This window comes from Suricata suricatta, chromosome 8 (genome assembly GCF_006229205.1).
Source record: "Suricata suricatta isolate VVHF042 chromosome 8, meerkat_22Aug2017_6uvM2_HiC, whole genome shotgun sequence".
NCBI classification, from domain to species: domain Eukaryota; kingdom Metazoa; phylum Chordata; class Mammalia; order Carnivora; family Herpestidae; genus Suricata; species Suricata suricatta.
The window spans coordinates 92046867-92069219 of record NC_043707.1 but is presented as its reverse complement, the minus strand read 5'-3'; the positions used below and the strand labels follow the sequence as shown (position 1 = coordinate 92069219).

At 34.6% G+C, this 22353-nt stretch overlaps 1 protein-coding gene and 1 pseudogene across 2 annotated transcripts in view; one reads left to right on the top strand and one right to left on the bottom strand.

The window, feature by feature from the left end:
* Positions 1 to 22353, bottom strand: part of DOCK7 (dedicator of cytokinesis 7) — a 217066-nt gene that overhangs the window by 131759 nt on the left and 62954 nt on the right. For both annotated transcript variants that reach the window (XM_029950088.1, XM_029950089.1), the window contains exons 12-14: positions 17723 to 17865; positions 13201 to 13294; positions 12349 to 12511 (exon numbers count right to left, since the gene is read on the bottom strand). In XM_029950088.1, coding sequence (XP_029805948.1) covers positions 12349 to 12511; positions 13201 to 13294; positions 17723 to 17865 — 400 coding nt within the window. The remainder of the gene's footprint in view (positions 1 to 12348; positions 12512 to 13200; positions 13295 to 17722; positions 17866 to 22353) is intronic.
* On the top strand, positions 11213 to 11555 carry LOC115300383 (annotated as a pseudogene).

Sequence of the window (22353 nt, the reverse complement as noted above, 5' to 3'; positions counted from 1 at the left end):
GCCTGGAGCCTGCTTCCGGTTCTGTGTCTCCTCCTCTCTCTGCCCCTCCCCCTCTCATGCTCTGTCTCTCTCTGTATAAAAAATAAAAAAGAAAATTTAAAAAAAATATCAAAAAAGTACAAAAGAACAAAGGCAAGAATAAGTTTTAGTTTTTAAAACTGCAGCCAAACTGTCAAAATTGACTTCAGAACAGAATGCCAAATTGAGTTTTTCCTCCCAAAATTAGAAGCTTTCTAATACAAAATAATGCATTATTTAATATTATCAATTGCTTCTTCTATTCATTCTCTAATTTTTTTACAATTCTTACACAATATGTTTCACTTTGTTCCTTTTAGGAGTACTAAGTTGCATATAAAATGTGCTCACCTGAGAGAGAATTCTGATAGAGAAAGGATTTTTTTTATGATTCACAAATTGTGTCCTCACTACTTTGCCAAGTATTCTAATTACACCACTAACTCACAACTATCTAATCAAATGACCTTTCCTCAGCCCGCATTCTCTTGGGTCTCTCTACTACTTACTAATAAATAATTTCCTTCTTCCAAACTTCATCTTCATTTCATTTCCACAATACTACTACACTTTCCAAGGATTATCCTTAGCCTGAATCCATTTTTTACAGCCCTATTCCCTCCTAGTATGTGATATATTTGGGCCAATGTACAATCTTCAATCATCTCTTCTATTCTGATCCTCGGAAATTCTATTTACTCTCATGGACTCATCTATTTTCTATGAGTAAAGTTACCAAATTTACATATTATTCCCAGATCTCTCTCCAGTTCCCCCATCTTACAGGTGCCCATCTGCCATTCCTCCTTTTGGTATCCTATAGTCTCCTCAAATTCAACACTGCAAATAAATTCACTAAAGCCTTACCACCTCTGCCAGTCCTTCCTTTTACCTTATCACATTCTTCCTTCCCTCTGCATATTCACACTTCCAGCCATCTAAGTTTGAAACCTGGAAAACATCTGTCTTTCTACTAACTTTGTAAACCACCTCTCCTGTATCTTAAGCCACCAAATGGAATATAATCTTCTTTTGAAAGGTCTGCTAATATGATACCATTTCTTCCCATGTCTACTGCTGAAAGCCCACCAAGGCCTTATTTTAACCTGAGTTTTAAATTATCTAAATAGTGTTCTGTCTAAATTTGTCTATCTTCCTTCAATTTTCCTAAAACAAATTTCATTTACAATGGCTGCATACTACTTTAACCTATGATGTTCAAATTTGTCTATTAAAAGAGTTTTTAAAAAATTAAAATAAATAATAATAAAATAAAGGAGTTTAACAACAGCTTTAGGATAATCAAAGAGTTAGTTAAGCATCGAACTTCAGCTCAGGTCATGATCTTATGGTTTGTGGGTTTGAGCCCTGTGTCAGGCTCTGTGCTAACTGCTAGCTCAGAGCCTGCTCCGGATTCTGTATGTCCCTCACTTTCTGTCCTTCCCCTGTTCGCACTCTGTCTCTCTCAAAAATAAATAAATGTTAAAAAAATGTTTTAAATAAATAGATAAAAATCACGATAAATGCATGATTTTAAAAATAAATAAATAATAAAAGAGTTTAACAACATCTTTAGGATAATGAAAGCATTTCCTGACAGTGCTGGGATGAAATGGCTTTATATAAAGACAAATTTCTTTTAGAATCTTATTAGGACTTTATCTTAAATCTTACAATTTATCTTAAAATTGCATGTGAATTGTGTCTTCTACTCTATAAATCATCTTCATATAAAAAGCTGTTCCTTCCCCAAATCTTCCAAAAAGTGATATTCCTAGGAGATATGTCACGTTTATCCTGTGGTCTTACATATCTCATATAACAAGAAGGTATATCCCAATTCGAAGGGCATAAGCCTACAGAACAAAATCCGAATCTCTTCCAGGTATTCAAGAGTTTCTACAATCTGACCACAAATTATTTCTTTAATCATTTCCTGCCCAACACAAACCCCAGCAGTAATCAAAATTATCTATTTTTAAACACTGCCTATTTCCTAAAAGTGAATTTCCAAAGCCACTCCATTTGGTTAGAATGCCTCTATATGCCTATTTGTTTGGGTAGGTCCTATTTATACTTCAAGATCCAGATGATCTCACTTCCTCTACAAATATCCTAGTAAATGGGGACTCCTGCCTTTAAAATTTACAGCATTACTGTTTGTACCCCTCAACTGGCATTTAGCAAGTCAAGAAAAAATAAAAGTACATGTGATAAATCATAAAAAAATCATGCAAAATAGTAATTAAAAACTCCTAGAGCATCGAAAAGGATGGTCAATCGACTTGATTTTAGTAAATCACTGCCAAGTTTCTATACCAAGAGTTCACTCTGAACCAGTGTGAATTTTACTGAGCGCAAGTATACACATTTCTCATTTCAGGGTTACCTACTGTTGTATAATCTGTTTCCTCCCCATCATCCTAGAAGCAGCATGTTTTCATGCTTGAATCTTTTCTTCCTAAGAGCATAACTCATGGAAATCAATTAGCTCATTCATTAAACAAAACTGTATGTTTTAACCAGTACTTGAGTTCCAGTATGGATTGTTACATATTTCACCTTCTGTTACAGGATAATGAAATTTCATTGTGATTTTTTCCATCACAAACAAAAATAATCACTGTTTGTGTTTGTAATGTTGAGTGATCATCCAACACAAGAAATATTATAATAAAAAATAATTTAAGGCAAAAAAAAAAGGAATTAAAAACAAAATGACCAAACGGTTGGCCTTCTTATCAAAGTCCAAAGTTTTCTCAAGGCAAATTAACAGAGACAAAATTACTCAACTGGTGTAAAATGTTGAGTTCAAGGTCATGAGAGTAGAATTAACAATCTCCCATTATATACATTAATAAAATCACGTTTCAATGACCTTTTAGAAAATATAAAATCAAGGATGCTACCTCAAACAAACTGTTTTTCTAAATTCTTATGTTTACCCCTGGGAGCAATCAGATGTCTAACAAAATGATAGGTATATCTGAAAAAGCAACAATCAACAACCTTAAAGACGTAAGGCTGGACGGATTTTCATAGAAGCAACTAAGCCTTGGCCTCCACATCCCATATACGAGAACAATAACAATGTTGCCACAAATCTACCTCTAGGGCTGTTGTAAACCCCAAGTAAGATATATGGTATTTGAATGGTTTTATGAACTAAACAATGTACATATTTGTAAAAGCTAGATCTTGGATATCACTCCATAATGTTTTAAGTAAGGAATCTGTACAAATTTTTCCTAATTGAAAATATGCTAATTCTCAGGATAGGAGAACAAAACTGCTCTCTTCATATTCTGCTACTCTTCTGGAACTTTACTCATTCCCTCGGAGTCTGACTGAGGTAACACTCCTCACATTCAAATGCAAGCCCCCATCTGAAACCTCTTGGGTGGCTATGTTAAAATGGTAGAAAACAGAGCTCTCAACTCAAAAACTTTTGTAGTTAAAATAAACTAGGACCAATCAAGATGGAATAAAAGCAAGAGTGGTATATCTAGGACAAAACCAGAGCAGCAGAGTACCTAGCAATAGCTTGAGACATCCATGAAAACTAAAAATAAATATAAAAACCAATACTCTAAAGCAGGGGACTATAAACTTGAATGGGAAGCAAAATACTCCTTAATTTTCACTGAAATTTGCATTTCCTTAAATAATGAATGTAGGAGACTAACTATACCAGTATTAGCAACACCTGAGACTTTGTTATTAACAGAAATGATGCATATTTTTATATCACAACTAGTGTAGATATCTCAGAATATTGTTACATGCTTATTACTGCTTAGAAAATATGGTAGTTTATAGACACGAGGCTAGATGTTATTTAATTCATTAATAAAGAAACATGTCAGAACTTTAATATCTCTATAATTATAATTCAATGTAATTGATTTCCTTTGTAATTCTATTTTATTTTATGCACGTACAAACATTATTCCAATATAGAGAATACAGGATTCAAGAGACTGCCAAAGGGTACCATGATAAGAAAAATTTAAGAACCCCAAATTTAAACCAAGATCTACCATCATATGACTTAGTTCAAAAAACATGAATTACATAGGTCATAATGTGAACATATACATTTCGACTGGTGGCCAATCTGTTTCTAGAAACAAAACATTGAGAAAAAATTCAATCAGTACGTAATACATTTATGAAACTACTCAACAGAAAATATACTAAAGGATGGACAGGTGAAATGATACAATGACTAGAGTTTGTTTTTATAGAACTACACTAGTGCTGCCTAGGTGGCTAAGTTGGTTAAGCATCTGACTTTCACTTTTGGCTCAGGTCATGATCTCAGTGTGTGGGTTTGAGCATTTTCCTTAGGCTGTGCACTGGCAACGCAAAGCCTGCTTGGGGTGCTCTCTCTCTCCTTCTCTCTCTGTCTCTCCCCTGCTCATGTATGTGTGCACATGTGCACGCTCTCTCTTTCTCCCCTCCCAAATAAGTAAATAAAATTTTTAAAAAATAAACTACTATAGGAAAAAAGGGAACAAGTAATACATGAAACAAGAATGATAATGGAGGTTACCTGTACTGTTCTTTTTATGTTTGTTTCTTTTTGAGAGAGAGAGAGGGAGGGGGGGAAGCCAGGGATGGGCGAGAGAGAGAGAGGGAGAGAGAATCCCATGCAGGCTCTGCTCTGTCAGTGCAGAGCCCAGCGAGGGGCTCCAACCCACGAACCACAGAGATCTCATGACCTGAGCCAAAACCAAGAGTCAGACACTTAAATAACTGAACCACCCAGGCACCCCTGTTCCATTTATTTGTGTATATGTTTGTCATTTCCCATTATAAAAAGGTTAAGACTATATTTACATTAGTGGGGCATCTGGATAGCTTGGTCAGTTGTGTATTCAACTTTGGCACAAGTCATGATTTCATGGTTTGTGGGATCAAGACCTACATCTGGCTCTCTGCTGTCTGTGCAGAGTCAGCTTTGGATCCTCTATCTCCCTTCTCTCTCTTTCTGCCTCTCTCTCTCTCTTTCAAAATAAATAAATAAATAAATAAATAAATAAATAAATAAATAAATAAAATATATTTTTTAAATGACTATGGGAGCACCTGGGCAGCTCAGTTGGTTGAGCATCCAACTTCAGCTCAGGTCACAACTCATGGGTTTGAGCCCTAAGGTGGGTTCTGAGCTGATGGCTTGGAGCCTGGAGTGCAAATGATTATTAAGAGATGTATGGGGTATATTCCTAACTACTAACCAAGGTCCAAATAAAAAAGAATGGCATTCTTACACTGATTGTTACCAGGTCTAAAACATTGCATTTGTTCTTATATTCTTAGTAACACAATATTTGCTAGATACAGTCTATCTAAAAATTGGAAGAAAAACAAAGATATGAAAGTTCAATAGGTGATTACAACTAAGGCTACTGTTAAAAAAGACACCAACTCTAAGAACCTTGCCAAGAATAGCGTGTGCTGTGATGCAGCTCTTAAAAATTGAACACACAAGCATTTGCTCAATTACATATACTTTGATTTTTGTAACTCAAATGCCAACAGTGGAGGTCAAACACAAACTTGGAATGTGAGTAACACTACACACAATCCAGTATCTAACATTTAAATGATTTCAGATACTCAATAAAAACATTTTTCCCACTGCTATTACTGGATTATCTTAATGTGACCAGTGTACTAGTAGTTTTCTGTGGTATTGTGATAGCATAAGTATTTCCTTGATAAAGTAAGCATTTGATATAAATCACCTCCACTTGGCATAATAAGAAATACAGGACATTAGCTAAGACCTACCACACATCTATATACCCTTATTTATCCCTCTAGAGGATTTGAAAAGACTGGGTCCTTTCTGGATTAACACTATGCAAGAATAAGTGAACCAATGTGTAGGGGAAAAAACTTATTTAAATACAGAAATCTCTAATTTTAGGTGAAGCTTAATAATAGATTTTTAAAAATATCTTTGACAAATCTCAACAATTTCTTTAAAAACATATTCTGAAAAAACAGAATAACAAATTAAACTAAAACATTTTTTCCATATGTGTCCTTTTAGACAGCTTTTTCTATATTGTCTGATTATAATCATAAAAATCAGAAGCAAAAGGTAGTCAATAATAGGAAATCTGTCATTTTCAGAATTTACCTCTTTTTAACCTGTTTTCTCACCTCAGCCAAATGTTTGCATCAATCACGTCCATTCACTCTCCCTCTATTCAGACAGTAATTTTTAAAAATCTTTTTTACCCCATGAGACCCTTTAAAATACACTCAAGTTTTATACTAAAAAAGAAATACAATGTACAAATATCTTAAAACTCACATTGAAAATGCTTAAATTTCTAGGTTTTTTTTTTTTTATTACATATGTGAGCCCTCTGGAATGTCAGCTTTGTCATCTGGAAAACACAGATAATCATACTGTCCCCATGCAGGTTGCTAAGCACAGTTAATGAGATAATGGTGGTATAAAAACTAAAGCCAACTTTTCTTTCTTTTTTGTACATTATTCACTGGAGAAATGTACACCTATACATTTTTATAATAATCACTATTGTGTATTACCCGAAATTACAGCTTATTGTGAAGCATACCTTAAAAGGTTAAAAAGAATTCAAATTGAACTAGAATATTATTGTGACCCAGCAACAACTTAGTCAACAAATATTTATGGAAACTTATGCAGATTTTTATGATTATCTGTATGTTAGCTGATATCTACTGAGGTTTCATACGTCTCTTCTGTAATTCTAGAATTATTTCTATGCTAGATTTTCTAGCTATAATAAAGTTTTTTTTTTTTAACAAACTATAAATTCCTAAACACTTTAACGGTCATGAGACTAAAATTTTTTAAACAAGATTAAGTAGAATAAGCAACTTACATGATTTGATGTTCAGGTTACATGGGCATTGAAAGCTCAAGTAATAATACAGAGCAAGCTACCTTTTTACTCGGGATAACCTCCCTTCTTATTCTTAAGTCATTCTCTTATCTAATTATACTCAAAAAGCCCAGTATCCTTATGTTTTCAAACTATTCTCTCTCTAGTTATGTAATGCTTGGATAAATATAATTTAATAAAACCAAAGACAATAATAATGACTTAACTTTTATCAAGCATTTTTTTAAAGTTTATTTATTTTGAGAGAGAGGGAGAGAGGGAGGGAAAGAAAAAGAGGGAGAGAGAGGGAGAGAAAAATGGTACAGATGAGCAGGAGAGGAGGAGACAGAGAGGAAGAGAGAGTATCTCAAGCAGGCACTGTCAGAACAGAGCCTGATGCGGGACTCGATCTCACCAACCATGAAATCCTGACCTGTGCCGAAATGAAGAATCAGATGCTTAACCAATTAAGCCAGCCAGGCACCCCTTTAATGGAGCATTTAATATGTGCCAGGCACTTTGCAAAAACCTTTATATGTATTATCTTATTTAATCCTCACAAATTTCTACAATATAGGTACTTTTATTATACCCATGTAAAAAAAAAAAAAAAAGGAAAAGCAGTCAATCTCCAGTTTTAGATAATTCCTAAAAATAAAATATGGCTGCAAAATTTGGTTACAGGAACCCACTTCCTACTTTTTCATAAAATATGCATTTCAAATAAAACTGAAACTACTATTTTCTTATATATCTTGGAGACTGGTTTTATAAAAAAACTGCATACAACTTTACAATTATTCTTTTCTAAAATGAAAGAACTTTTTTTGGCAAAAAATAACAATAGGAAAAATACCAAGTATAGAAACCATAATTGAATGTCTATACTCTCATGTGCCTAACTTTATTTATGTCTTTGAAGACACCCTTATAGCAGAAAATAATTAATCTCTTTCTTAAACAAAATAATGCATCCTTCTTGCTTCAACAGCTTTCACGGGTGACCTATTACTAACAGAGTACTACGATCATTTCTGCACCCTAAGAAAGTTAGCAAACTTGACATCCTGTATCACAGTTTATCAGTGTTTGTTAATGAGTTAAAACATTTTACATGAGATCCTTAAAGGCTGTATGTAAGATGAAAAAAGATTATATAAAGTTCAAACCTGAAACAGGGGTGCCTGGGCAGCTCAGGAGGTTAAGCATCCTACTCTTGATTTTGGCTCAGGTCATGATCTCACAGTCTGTGAGCTGACAGTGTGGAGCCTGCTTGGGATTCTCTATCTCCCTTTCTCTCTGCCCTCTCCTGCTCACGTTCTTTCTCTCTTTCTTCCTCTCTCTCTCTCTCTCTCTCTCTCTCTCTCTCTCTCTCTCTCTCTCTCTCTCACATACACACACACACACACACAAATAAATAAACTTGAAAAAAAATTCTAATCTAAAACTAATTTATTTGATGAAAAATTTAGAACCTAAAGCATAACTGTTTTCAATAAATGTTTAATAGGAATAAACCTAAACTTAACTTATTGATAAGTTTCTACTTATTTCTGGGAATAAATACTCATTCATGAGAGAAGAACAGTTCTTCTTTATACATTTAATGAATTGTTTATGCCTGGGATGAGTATTGGGTCTTTAATTAATGGAGTATTTCTTTTCAGTCCAAGCTAAAACTACTGAGAAATGTTAAAGATCTCTCAAGATCACTGTCAAGTTAATTAGCTATGAATGCATTCTTACACTTGAAAAGTTTACTGTCAGAACAGAAAATAATTATACTTTTGGAAAATCAATTATCCTCACTGATGCTAAACACTTCAAATGGTAAGGCACTCAATCATAAAAGCCAAAATCAAACACAAACAAGTTACCTGAAACAGCTACAAATATATGTTAATTTAATTTCCAAAAACTCATACGGCAAAACCATAGTACCTTATAATTTATTAAATTCACTTAAACCTTTTAGTGTATTAACTTATCCTTCTTCTCCAGGAGGAGTACCTGATATGTTAAAGCTGGATACATACTTAAAAGAAAACAATATGCTTCCTTATTTAGTAAGATGTATACCCACTTGATAAGAGGTTCTCTACCCAAACTCCCATTCAAATCCTGAAACATATCTAGATTTTCTATTTTGGTGCCTGTTTCCATTACTTCTTAGATATAATACTCTAGGATGCCATTTCTATCAACTGTGATACTCAACTCAATTATAAAGTGTTAAGCAGAGCGACTGGGTGGCTAAGTTGGTAAAGCATCCAACTCTTGATTTGGGCTCAGGTCATGTTCTCGTGGTTACAAGTTTGAGCCCCATAGCAGGCTCTGCATTAACAGTGTGGAGCCTGCTTGGGATTCTCTTTCTTCCTCTCTCTCTCAGCTCCTTCTAGGCTCTCACTCTCGCAAAATAAATAAACTTTAGAAAAAATATGGCATTAAAAAATCATTAAACAAGGATAAATAATGATGTACATTTTGAGGCAAATAATAAAGTAAATAAAAGTGTTCTGCCTGCTTTAATAAAAATGTAACAATTATCTAGCAATAAGAAATTTTAATTTTATTCATATTGTCAATAACTATAAATGTTAGATGTACAACCTCTGAAAAACTAACACAGAAAATAAAGTAAGACCTGGGTTCAAGTCCAGATAAATTTCTTAATCTCAGCCTTATTGTAGAGAAAAATAAATACAGCCAGAATTGTAAGATTTCTCTGGAATTATAAAATTCCTCTGACACTGACTAAATTAATTTAAATGAAAACAATTACATACTAAAAAGCACTAAATAAATGTTATATCAGTATATCACATGAAGGTTCAGAGTATCAGGGATAAAGAAAACAACTCAAAAAAGCCTTCAAAGGAAAAGATACCAACAAAGGATTAGCAATCAGGAGTATACTAGATCACTCAAAGGCTTCACTTCACTGTTCAGAAGACAGCTGTGTCCTGTTTTCAAAATCTTGACAGAAAATAATTTAAAACTTAGAATACTGTATCTAAAAATTAGTAATTCTGGAATAAAGGTAAAATAAACATATGGTCAGATGTAAAACTCTCAGAGAAATTACTCCCAAACATCCTATTTCAGGAAGATACTAAAGGTTCACATTAAATGAGTAAACTGAGAAAGAAAAACATGGGAAATAGGACTCCATCACAAAAGAAATACAAAGGAAATTTCCAACATAAAATGGTCAACAGGCTCCAAGATGACAACTGCAGGAAGTCTAGCAAGACAAGGAATTTCTCTCTGCCACACTTACACTTTACTTTCCAGGGAACTGATTGAGGGTCTGATGTATTCTACAGTACTGCAAGAAGCTTTACAGAGAATTTTAGTGAAAACACACCAGAAAGTAAGGAAACTAAACAATGTGGCCATTACAGGAAAATAAAAAGCTATATACAACAAATGCAGGACTAAAATCATAATAAGCTACATGGCTCAGCTGCTAAAATGATTATTACATAAGAATCATATATGTAAAAACAATAACACTAATTTAATGAAAAACCCAGATATAACTATACATGGGAGAGATGACAAGTGTATGTGTTCTTTCTGCTGGATTTATGTAAGCATATTTATTTCTAGGAAGGAAGATGTAAGAGTTAAATATTCATCTTCTGTAACTGTCAATAGATATTTAAAATTCAACAAGAATCAGGAAATAGTAGCATGAATATGTTATTTAGAAACAAGGAATCAAATACCAAAAGAAGGAGCAAAAAGAGTTCCCAGTGATTGACATACTGAAAATTAGATATTAAGGTAAGGGAAAGCTGGTAAAAATGAGATGAAAGACCTGTTTTTCATTTTAAGCCCTGCATCACGCTTTTCACTGGCTTGGGATTCTCTCTCTCTTTCTGCCCCTCTCCTGTTTGCACTCTCTCTCTCTCAAAATAAATAAAAAGAAAGAAATCACTTTGATTCCAAAATGTCTGGCCTCAGAAACTGGGTAACTAGGTGGTGAAATACGCTGTGATGGGGGAGTCTGGGTTAGAATCCTACGTCTGAGCTGCCCGGTTAGATATCCCAACGTCAAGTCACGGACTGAACCCTTAGTGTTACACAGTGGTCAGCCCATACAGCCTATCCAACAATCTCATGTCAAGTATTCTGAGCAGCACATCAGTAAACATTGTTGATTATCTGTGTGCCACAGCGCAAGCACATAAATTTGGCTCCTGTGTAATACTAGATTCTGCCAATAAGAACATTTGAGGGCTTTCTGTCCCACATCTTAGCAAGACTTCGGGGAAGGCTGCTGCTCTCCGAGCTTCCCAATGCCACATAAGGATGAGAAGAAGAAAGAGGCTGGAAAGTCGGCCGAAGAAGAAAGATCCAGTGAACAAACCTGGGGTGAAGGCCAAAAAGAAGTGGCCCATAGGCAAAGTTCAGGACCACGTCACTAACCTAGTCTTGTTTGAGAAGCAACATAGGATAAACTGTATGGAAGTTCCCAATTATAAGCCAGTAACTCCAGTTGTTGTCTCTGAGAGACTGCCAGGGCAGCCCTGCAGGGGCTCCTTAGGAAAGGACTGATGAAGCTGGTTTCAAAGCACGGAACTCAAGTAATTTATCAGAAACACCAATGCGGACACCCCAGCTGCTGGTGAAGATACATGAATAGACCCTACCAACTGTACATTTTAGAAAACAAAAATTTATTTAAAAAAAACAAAAAGAACATCTGCGGAAATACAGTAACTGGGAGTCCTAACGTTTAACCTAACAGCTTACAATGCCAATGCCAGCTCTACCACAATGAAGTATACTTAACCTCTCCATCCCTTACTCATTCCTAAAATGAAGGTAAAACCTACCTCAAGCTGTGAGGATTAAATAAGATAACGTACGTAAAACAATTAACATTTGACCTGGCACATAGTATAAGCTTAATACATTTCAGCTGTTAATAAATTCATGTGATAAGAAATGGAATAAGTAACAAAGCTACCAAAAATTTTGGAAAGTTTCATTCTAGTTCTACTTCAATAATAGACTGTACAGTACCTAATCTCAGAAATCTCCAAAAACAGGGGTTTCTGGCTGGTTCCGTCAGTAGAACATGCAACTCTTGATCTCGGGATTGTTAAATTCAAGCCCCATGTTGGGTGTAGGGATTACTTTAAAAACAATTTTAAAAAATCTCAAGGGGTGCCTGGGTAGCTCAGTCAGTTAAGCATGTGACTCGTGATTTCAGCTCAGGTCATAATCTCAGAGTTCCTGAGATTGAGCCCAAGCAGGTTCCACACTAACAGTGGAGTTTGCTTGGGATTCTCTCTCTCCTCTCTCTGCTTCTCTCCACACTTGTGCGTGCGCGCGCGCTCTCTCTCTCTCTCTCTCTCAAAATAAATAAATAGACATTTCTTTAATCTTAAAAAAAAAAAAAGAAATCTCCAAAATTAAAATGTATTACCTGTATGTAGTGTTTGGAACGTAGACATCCCTGGCAGGAAACTCCAAAATTTCTCTGGTAGGTCTAACTCTACTGTCTGGGTAAAGCTTCACCTGAAGCAGCTCTGGAGTTAGGCAATAGTGGGGATTTTCAGGTGCAGGAGAAATGTCTATCTTCAGCTGAGCTGCGTATAAAAATATAAGAACAATGTAAACAAATAAATAAAAACTTCATATTAAAAATGTTCTTGGAAGGATTTAGATCCTCTTTTTGCAAGAAGTCTGGAAAGATATCAAAATTACTATTACTTCAGACCTCTAAATTTATTTTACCGAGTCTCAAACTTACAAGTTACCAATACAGATACAGTACATGTAAAATAACAAATGCCTACTGAATGAATAAATGAGTGAGAAGGAAAAAAGAAGCTAAAGAAAAGAAAAAGAAGCAGAAAAGGATCCAGCATCGGGGTAAGCCAACATTCTGAAGGTTAAGTGATTTAATTTAAATTTCTTTACTCTGAAACAACAAACAAAACAGTTTTACTCTGCAGAGATTTGTTCTGACCACAGTATCAATCTGTTTTGGAATATTTACCATTCTATGTACATTTTCCCCCTAAAAAATAATTTTAACCCACGATACTATTCATCATTCTCATGTTAGTACTCAAATTATCAAAAGTACTAAATCTTGCATATAAACTGTTAAAACCACAAAGGCAGAATAATGAACTGAAGAAGACTGACAGTCTTCTGGGCAAAGAAAGACATATGGACCAGATAAATGAAAAAAGAAATACATAATTACTAAAAATATGACATATTAGGAATAATAGGGTTATAATGATGTCCACTGAAAATTTAAAAATACCTGTAATAGGTCTTAATCGCCGTAAAACAGAAGATGGCCTTCTCATATCAGCAAGAAATTTGTACAGATCTTCATCACTTAAGCGGTCTCCCTCCTGAGGAAAAAGCATTTGAGGAAACAAATATAGTAGATTGAAAAAATATATATATTGCTTATTAATATTCTTACCGTCTTCTGTCTGTTTAGTCAGAATGAAAAGACTGAATTAATATAATTATGATTAAAAACAAATATCATGCTGCTGTTTCCTTCCTTTTATGCTTTCAAATTTTATTAAGAGTTATGATACTATTATCTATGCCTTAAATTTAAATATTTACTTACAGCCCATTATTTATGTCTACAAGGTATTATAAGAAATGCTAAAATAAAAAAAAATCAATACAAGTTAGAGGGAGACGAAGTGGAAAAAATAAAAATAAGAATATAGACAGAAAAGAAACATACATAAATGATAGTTTTAAATTTTTGTTTTTGTCTTTTCAATTTCATACCACCACACTTCTCAAACAAAATATACAGCATTAGCTAAATTTGAAAAAGAAAAAGGTAACCAAAAAAGCTACACTTTATCCCGAATGCAAGTGCTTTAAAATTTTTTTTTCATATAAGTATAGTTAACACACAATGTTACATTAGTTTCAGGTGTGCAACATAGTGATTCAACAAGCTGATACATTATGCTGTGCTCACCACAAATGTGGCTCCCATCTGTCACCATACAATGCCATTACAGTATTGCTGATCATATTCCTTTGCTGTGCTTTTTACTCCCATGACTTTATTCATTCCATAACTGGAAGCCTGCATCTCCCTCTCTCCTCCACCCATTTTGTCCATCCTCCCACCTCGCACCCCTTTGGTGACCATCAGTTTGTTCTCTTTATTTATAGGTCTGATTCTGCTTTTTGTTTGTTTATTCATTTGTTTACATAAACTACTCAGAAAGAGAAGAATAATTATTCTGATGCTAAGACCAGAATGAAAACTATGAAACAACCCCAATCAATGGGAAAAGAGACAAGCAAAGAAACAAAAAACCAAACCCTACCTAATTAATACAAAACTCTCAATTTATTTTTTCTTATAATTAAAATAGGTAAGAATTCATTTTAGTCTTTTATTCAAAAGTAGGTCTTTAGATTTCATCAGTCCAACCTCCTGCACTCGCTACCTTACCATTTTTAGTGCACAGTTCATATACTTATGTGGTAATGAACATATTTAACATTACTTTATTACTGTGACTTCACCTTGAGCCATATTCCATTTGTTCACTACTATATTCTAAATGTAGTACAGAACTGATATTCCCACTATTTAGATAAGTGATTTTTTAAATATTTCTTTTTTTAGGGGCACCTGGGTGGCTCAGTTGGCTAAGCAACCGACTTGGCTCAAGTCATGATCTCGTAGTTTGTGGGTTCAGGCCCCGCATCAGGCTCTGATAGCTCAGAGCCTGGAGCCTGCTTCAGATTCTTTGTCTCCCATTCTCTCTGCCCCTCACCTGTTTGCACTCTCTCTCTCTCTCTCTCTCTCTCTCTCAAAAATAAGTAAACATTAAAAAAAGAAAAATAAAAATATATATATTTCTTTTTGAGAGAGTAAGAGCCAAGAAGGGGAAAAGACAGGGAGACAATGATCTGAAGCTAGCTCTGGTGCTGACAGGCTGACATCAGCGAGCCCAAGGTGGGGCTCAAACTCATGACCTGAGCAGAGGTCAGACATTCAATCGACTAGGCCACTCAGGTGCCCCTAGAAAAGTGATTTTTTTTTTAATTTCTAAGTGGTCCAAGATTTTTGTTAATAATTTTATAAATAGTTTTTAGTTTTATTGAGTTATGATTAGAAAATTTCATTTTATGAAGATTTTTTTCTGTGGCCTAATTGTTGTAAATGTTCCATCAGTTGCTAAAACAGTATACTCTCTTTTTGAGTATATAACTAACAAAATTGTTGCGGCACCTGGGTGGCTCAGTCGGTTAAGCATCCGGCTTCAGCTCAGGTCATGATCTCACGGTTCGTGGGTTCGAGCCCCGCATCGGGCTCTGTGCTGAGAGTTAGCTCAGAGCCTGGAGCCTGCTTCACATTCTGTGTCTCCCTCTCTCTGACCCTCCCCTATTCCTACTGTCTCTCCCTGTCTCTAAAAAGTAAATAAAAGAACATAAAAAATGAACTGCTTTAATTAACATAACTTTTTAAATGGTCCTTAGTGATAATACATTGAGATGATCTCTACTTATTTCTGTCTACCTAACCTGTTAAATTGATTATATTATTGGCCTCCATTCTTTACTCCCTGTTTCTGTGCCATTTGTTGGGATGAAGCATAATTCCCTCCACTTGGGTGTGAGCCAAAGCCATGTGACTTGCTCTGGGTGAATAAGCAAAAGTGATACAGAATCTGAAACACATCTGCACAAGTGAGCTTGCCTCATCTTGAACTTCTGCCACTGCTATGAGAAATGACCAAGCCAGCCAGGATGAGAAGGGAAGCTGAGAGGCAGGGAAGATGCCTGAGTCATTTCGGTCTTCCTACCAGATGTCCATCTAGAATAAATGATCTCAGTCAATTTCCAAATGTGAATGAGCCTCGCTGACACCCTCCACTTCCACCACTATATACTCCAACTCATGTACTCTTCTACAAATAAAACATGTTCTTGAAACTAATGTGTGGGTTTAATATTGTTTTTATATTTCTATGTGTTTTTAATAATTTTGGCTTGACAATTTCAAATCTGAACAGAAGCACTCCTGATTACTAGATCACAATCATGGTTAGTAATCTCACATCAATTAAAAAAAAAGAACTGCCTTCTGTATCTCGTTTAGGAGAAACACTACTTTACTAAAATTGTAATCTCTGCTTTTTACTTACTTTGCATTTGCCTGATGCACAGTATCCTAGCTACTTAAAAATACTTATAAACATTATAGATGCTAATAATTAAAAAAGCAGACTATACAAAGTCAACTATAAATGCTTTTCATTGTTGATATTTCTGAAAATTATTCATTTTAAGTTTTCACAATTACTTTGTGGTAGCTTCTAGTTACCAGTCTCCAATCCACCACAAGTTGAATGCTCAAAATATATCTGCTAAATCAATAGGTAGGTGGGTGGATTAATACTCAGTACATGTTAAACATTCAAAAACTATTCACTGAATCAATAATTAGGTGGGCGGATGAATGACTTGTTGATTTAAGGTTGCAATACTAGTTCAATAAGAAAGCAGGCTGAAGGAATGGAAAAAGAGCTGTGGAAATAGTGCACTAGTGATGCAGCAGTCAAGGAAGTAAAAAGAGGAAAAAAAAGTCATAGCCACAAGGCTGTGTCACTGTATCAGGTAAATCTACTGTCCATGGCTTTATTTGGCCTATCACTTTGTCCAACTAACACTGTGGCCTTTTCACTCATTCTTGTACTACTGGCCCATAATAAAAAGACCCTGACCATGTTAGACGCTTCTCATCCTTTACTCTCCATATGAATCTCACTGAGCAGCTGTCTATAAATGCTATTGATATCAAACTGTGAAAGGGGCTTCAAGTAGATTGCTATCTTTCAATCCATGGCATATTTTTTCCTAAACCCTTGCCCTCTTTCAAGTTATAAGATGTAACAGGCCAGGATTTCCTCCTCTTATTAAGAATAAGACCTCGAATGAAAGAATTCTAAAAAAATACTTAGCATTTCCCTGCCATCTGTTCCAAAACATATACATGGTATCAATCCATTTTATATCAAAATCCAATATGTACATGCACACATGTATGCATTCATATAAAAAGTAGGAGGAAAAAAGCTCACTGAAGCAATATTTAACTTCAGTATGTGCAATGCACTATTATTTTTCTATTCTCCTGAGTTTGTTCATTTGTTTTTAAGCAAGGTATTACCTACTGAATTTCCATTACTGTTAACGGATCATGATCAGCATTTGAAAACTAATGATTTGATTCATAATTTGAAGCACAGAGAATATATTTGCAAAGAATAAAATGCTTTGAGCAAAAACTTCTTGAACCTATAAATTCATCTATACAAATAATGTTGACTACATTTTAGCACAAAAATATACTACTAAGGTCTGAAAGTCCTATTCCATATACCATAGATGTGGTAGCTTCAACAACAACAACAAAAAACAAAACAAAACAAAACAAAACAAAAAAAACTTGGGTAGGGAAGAGAGATACAACCACACAATGACTGACTAAAAAATTCACAAACCATATGTGTTTAAAAGTTAAAACATTACAATTAAGAAATAGGATATAAATGTGGAGGGCTGGTGTTGATGCATTATTAGTGTTAACAAAATTAAATAAATATAATTATACAGTAGCAGACAATATTATTTTATTCTTATGCTTTTTACTCTTAGAAGTTTTTTAATTTCTTGAAATCAAAATTATTACATGCACATGTACTACATACACATGTACAATTACAATTTTTCTGAAACCAAAATAATATTATGTTCCAATAGGCCCCTACATGACAGAACAATACCTGCTTAAAAAAATTCGTCACTGTGAGAGTAGCAGGTCGAAAGCTGGTCAAGTTACAAGCATCATCTCCACTTGTTGTCCTTTCGAGTGATCGTCTGCCAACAATACTAGAATTCCTCCTCTCTGACCAAGATCCTTTTCGTTCTACCAAGGGAAAAGAAAAGTATGGTAATCATTTTCATAATTTTAAAATTTGTTTTAAAGCAGCTTTCCAGGGGCGCCTGGGTGGCTCAGTTGGTTAAGCAGCTGACTTCAGCTCAGATCGTAATCTCCTAGTTCGTGGGTTCAAGCCCCGCATCAGGCTCTGTGCTGACGGCTCAGAGCCTGGAACCTGCTTCACATTCTGTGTCTCCCTCTCTCTCTCTAACCCTCCCCCGCTCACAGTCCGTGTGTCTCTCTCTCTCAAAAATAAATTAAAATTAAAAAAATTTTTTAAAGCAGCTTTCCAAACACGGGGGAAAAAACTCATTCAAGTTGAAAATTATCTACCTAACATATGGATTGTAGTAAAGAATTTCACTTCTGGAGAGATCAGTAAGGAAGCACTATACCTAAATCTTCTGGTTCTCTTTTAAAACTTCTCCAGTGTAAAATAAGTTTCTAATACATAAAGATTATGCATATAACCAAAGATGTGCTATAAAAAGCAGCTGCAGAGAAACTATGCATTTACTAGGAAATATTTACAGAATGAAAATGTTAGTTACCATCTAATGGTCCCTCAGTCGTAGCACTTTAATTTAAAACAGAATTTTAAAATAACTTTCATTCAAAGTCCTTGCAAGATAACCCTATTATTCAAAACCAACTGGAAAAATAAATAAATAACCAACTGAACAACTATGCTGCAGATCAACAACGGAGTTGAAGACGAAATATCATAAACAAACTATACCTAACAGCCATCTATAGTACATAATACCAAGCAAGCGTAGAATACAGGTTCTTCTCTAGCACACATAGGACATTCTCCAAGAAAGACTAACCCATAAGACAAAATAAAATAAATTTGAAAGGACTGAAATCATATAAAATATGTTTTCCAAGAACAGTGAAAGTAAATTATAAATCAATAACAGAAATAAATATGGGAAATTCATAAATATGTGGAAGTTAAATATCATACTCTAGACTAACAAGTGGGTCAAAGGAAATAACAAAGGAAATTAGAAAATACTTAACATATATTAAAATAAAAACACAATATTCCAAAACATATGGCATTTGACTAACGTACCGCTCAGGAATATTTATAGCCATAAATGACTATAAATAAAAAAAAACCTCTCAAATAGGTAACTTAACCTTTCATTTTAAGGAAGTAGAAAAAGAGAAAATTAAACCCAAAGCAAGCATGAAAAAGGACTCAAAGAAAGACAACTGAATGACAATAAATGAAACAGAAACTAGAAACATAAGAATGAAACCAAAAACTGGTTCTTCAAAAAGTAAATTTTAAAAATTTTAGCTAAGTGGAAAAGATTCAATTTCAAAAATTTTAGCTAAATAGAAAAGATTCAAATTACTAAAATCAGGAATGAATATTAGATACCACCACAACTCCTAGAAAAGGAATTATATGCTGAATAACTATAGGTCAAAAATTAGATAATTTATGCAAAATTAACAAATTTCTACAAAGAAAACACAGTACTGAAACTGATTTAAGATGAAACAAAATATGAAAAGATCTGAAACAAGTAGAAAGCTCTAATTGGTAATGAAAAAACTTATCACTGAGCCAAGATGGCTTCACTAATGAATTCTTCCAATTTTTCAAAAATCAAATACCAATCCTTCACAAACTCCTCAAAAAAAAAAAAAAAAAAAAGAGTAATTCACAATTTATTCTGTGAGACCAGTGTCTCTGATACCAAAATCAAACAGAGATTTCACAAGAAAGAAAAACTGCAGACCAATAATCCTTATAAATATATAAGAAAAGTACTAAACAAAATATTGGGAAACATATTCTGACATCTACAAAAAAATTATATACCATTACCCACTGGTATTTCTCCCGGAAATATAAGATTAGTTTAACCTCCCAAATCCAGTCAATTAATGCAATACACCCTTCTAAAAGAATATAGGACAAAAACCATACAAGTCAACTGAAAGGCAAAAAATGCATCTGACAAAACCCAACATCCTTTCATGACAAAAATACTCAGAAAGAGATGGGAATTTCATCAATCTATTAAATTACATCTATGAAAAACCTACAGTAAACATTGATGATAAAAGACTGAATGCATTTCCCCCAAGGTCAGGAACAAGAAGAGGATATCTACTCTGGCCACTTCTATTTAATATTGTATAGGAGGTTCTAGTTAAGATCATTAGAAAAGAAAAAGAAATAAAATACATCCAGCTTGAAAAGGAAATAGTAAACCTTTGATTATTTGCAGAGGACAAGATCTGAGATATAGAAAATCCTAAAGAATCCAAAAAACAAAAACAAAAACAAAAATAACTGCAATTAATAAGTTCAAAATGGTTTCAAAGTACAAATCAATATTCAAGTCAATATTCTTATACACAAGAAATGAACATTCTAAAAATGAAATTAAGAAAACAATTCCATTAAAAATATCATAAAAAAACAATAAAACAATTGGGTATACATTTAACAGGAGAAAGCCAAGACTTGTATACTGAAAACTATAAAACATTGAAAATGACGTTAAGATCTCAATACATGGAAAAACATTCCGTGGATTAGGAGATTTAATATTAAGAGCGCAATACTCCCCAAAATGATTTATAGATTCAATGCAATGCCTGCCAAAATTCTAGCTGCCTTTGTACAGAAAATGACAGCTAATTCTAAAATTCATATTAAACTACAAGAGCCTGGGCGCCTGGGTGGCTCAGTCGGTTAAGCATCTGACTTTGGCTCAGGTCATGATCTCAAAATTCATGGGTTTGAGCTCTGCATCAGGCTCTGTGGGGACAGCTGAGAGCCTGGAGCCAGCTTCGGATTCCGTCTCTCTTGCTCTCTGCCCCTCCCCCACTTGCACATGCATGCATGCTCTCTCTCTCTCAAATAAACATTAAAAATTTTTAATAAAATATAATAAAAAATAAACTACAAGGGCCCAAATAGGCAAAAAAATATCTTTAAGTAAGATAATAAAGTTGGAGAGTTGAAGGACCATTCTTCCCAATTTCAAAATTTACTGTAAAGCCAAAACAATAAAGACAGAACAAAGCCTACCACAGGATTAGACATATAAATCAATAGAATAGGATTGAGTCCAGAATTAAACTCCTACATTTATCATGAACCAATTTTCTTTCTTTCTTTTTTAATATTTATTTTTAAGAGAGAGACAGAGACAGGGAGGGATAGGCAGGGAGGGTGAGACAGAGCACAAGCAGGGAAGGGGCAGAGAGAGAGGGAGACACAGAATCCAAAGCATGCTCCAGGGTCTGAGCTCTCGGCTTGAACTCATGAATCATGAGATCATAACCTGAGCAGAAGTCAGATACTTAACCAACTGAGCCACTCAGACACCCCATGAACCAATATTCAACAAGAAGGACAAGACCATTTGCTGGAGAAAGAACAGTCTTCCTAGCAACATTAATAGTCTTCCTAGCTACATTAAAAAAATTAGGTTGGGTCCCTACCTCTCACCATGTTTAAAAAAAAAAAAAAAAAGCAACTCAAAATAGATTATACCTAAATGTAAGAGCTATCCCTATAAAACTCTTAGACAAAAACATATAAATAGATCTTTCTGATCTTGGGTTAGGTATTGCTTTCTTAAATATGATTCCAAAGGAACAAGCAACAACAGAACAAAGAAACTGAATGTAAAACTTCTTTGCTATAAACAATACCATCAAAAGGCTAAAAAAAAAAAAAAACCAATAAACAACCCACAGACTGGGAGAAAATAGTTGCAAATCCTTTATTAGCTAAAAGATTTGTAACAAGAACACATAAAGCACTTTTAACTCAACGACAAGAATATAAAAAAGTGGGGCACCTGGGGGGCTCAGTTGCTTACGCATCTGACTCCTGATTTTGGCTCAGGGCATGATCTCACAGTTCATGAGTTCAAGCCCCTTATGGGGCTCTGCACTGACAGTGCAAAGCCTGCTTGAGATTCTCTCTCTCTCTCTCCTTCTCTCTCTGCCCCTCCCCAGCTTGCACATGCACGTACTTCTTCCCTCTCTGTCTCTCTCTCGCCCAGCTTACATATGTGTGTGCTCCCTCTCTTTCCCTCGCTCTCAAAATATATAAACTTAGGGATGCCTGGGTGGCTCAGTTGGTTGCCCATCTGACTTGGGCTCAGGTCATGATCTTGTGGTTTGTGGGTGCTAGCTCCACATCAGGCTCATGCTGACAGCTCAGAGCCTGAAGCCTGATTCACATTCTTTGGCTCCTTCTGTCTGCCTCTCCCCTGCTTTCTCTCTCCCACTCACTTAAAAATAAATGATTGTTAAAAAAATTGTTTTAAATAAACTAAAAAAAGACTATTAAAAAGCCACATTAAAAAATGAGCATCCACTAGATAAAAGGACATTTTAAAAATGGGCAGAAGACACGACTACGTAATTCTCCAAAGAAAATATATACATAACCACTCCACATAAAACTACACTCAAGATCATTAAGTA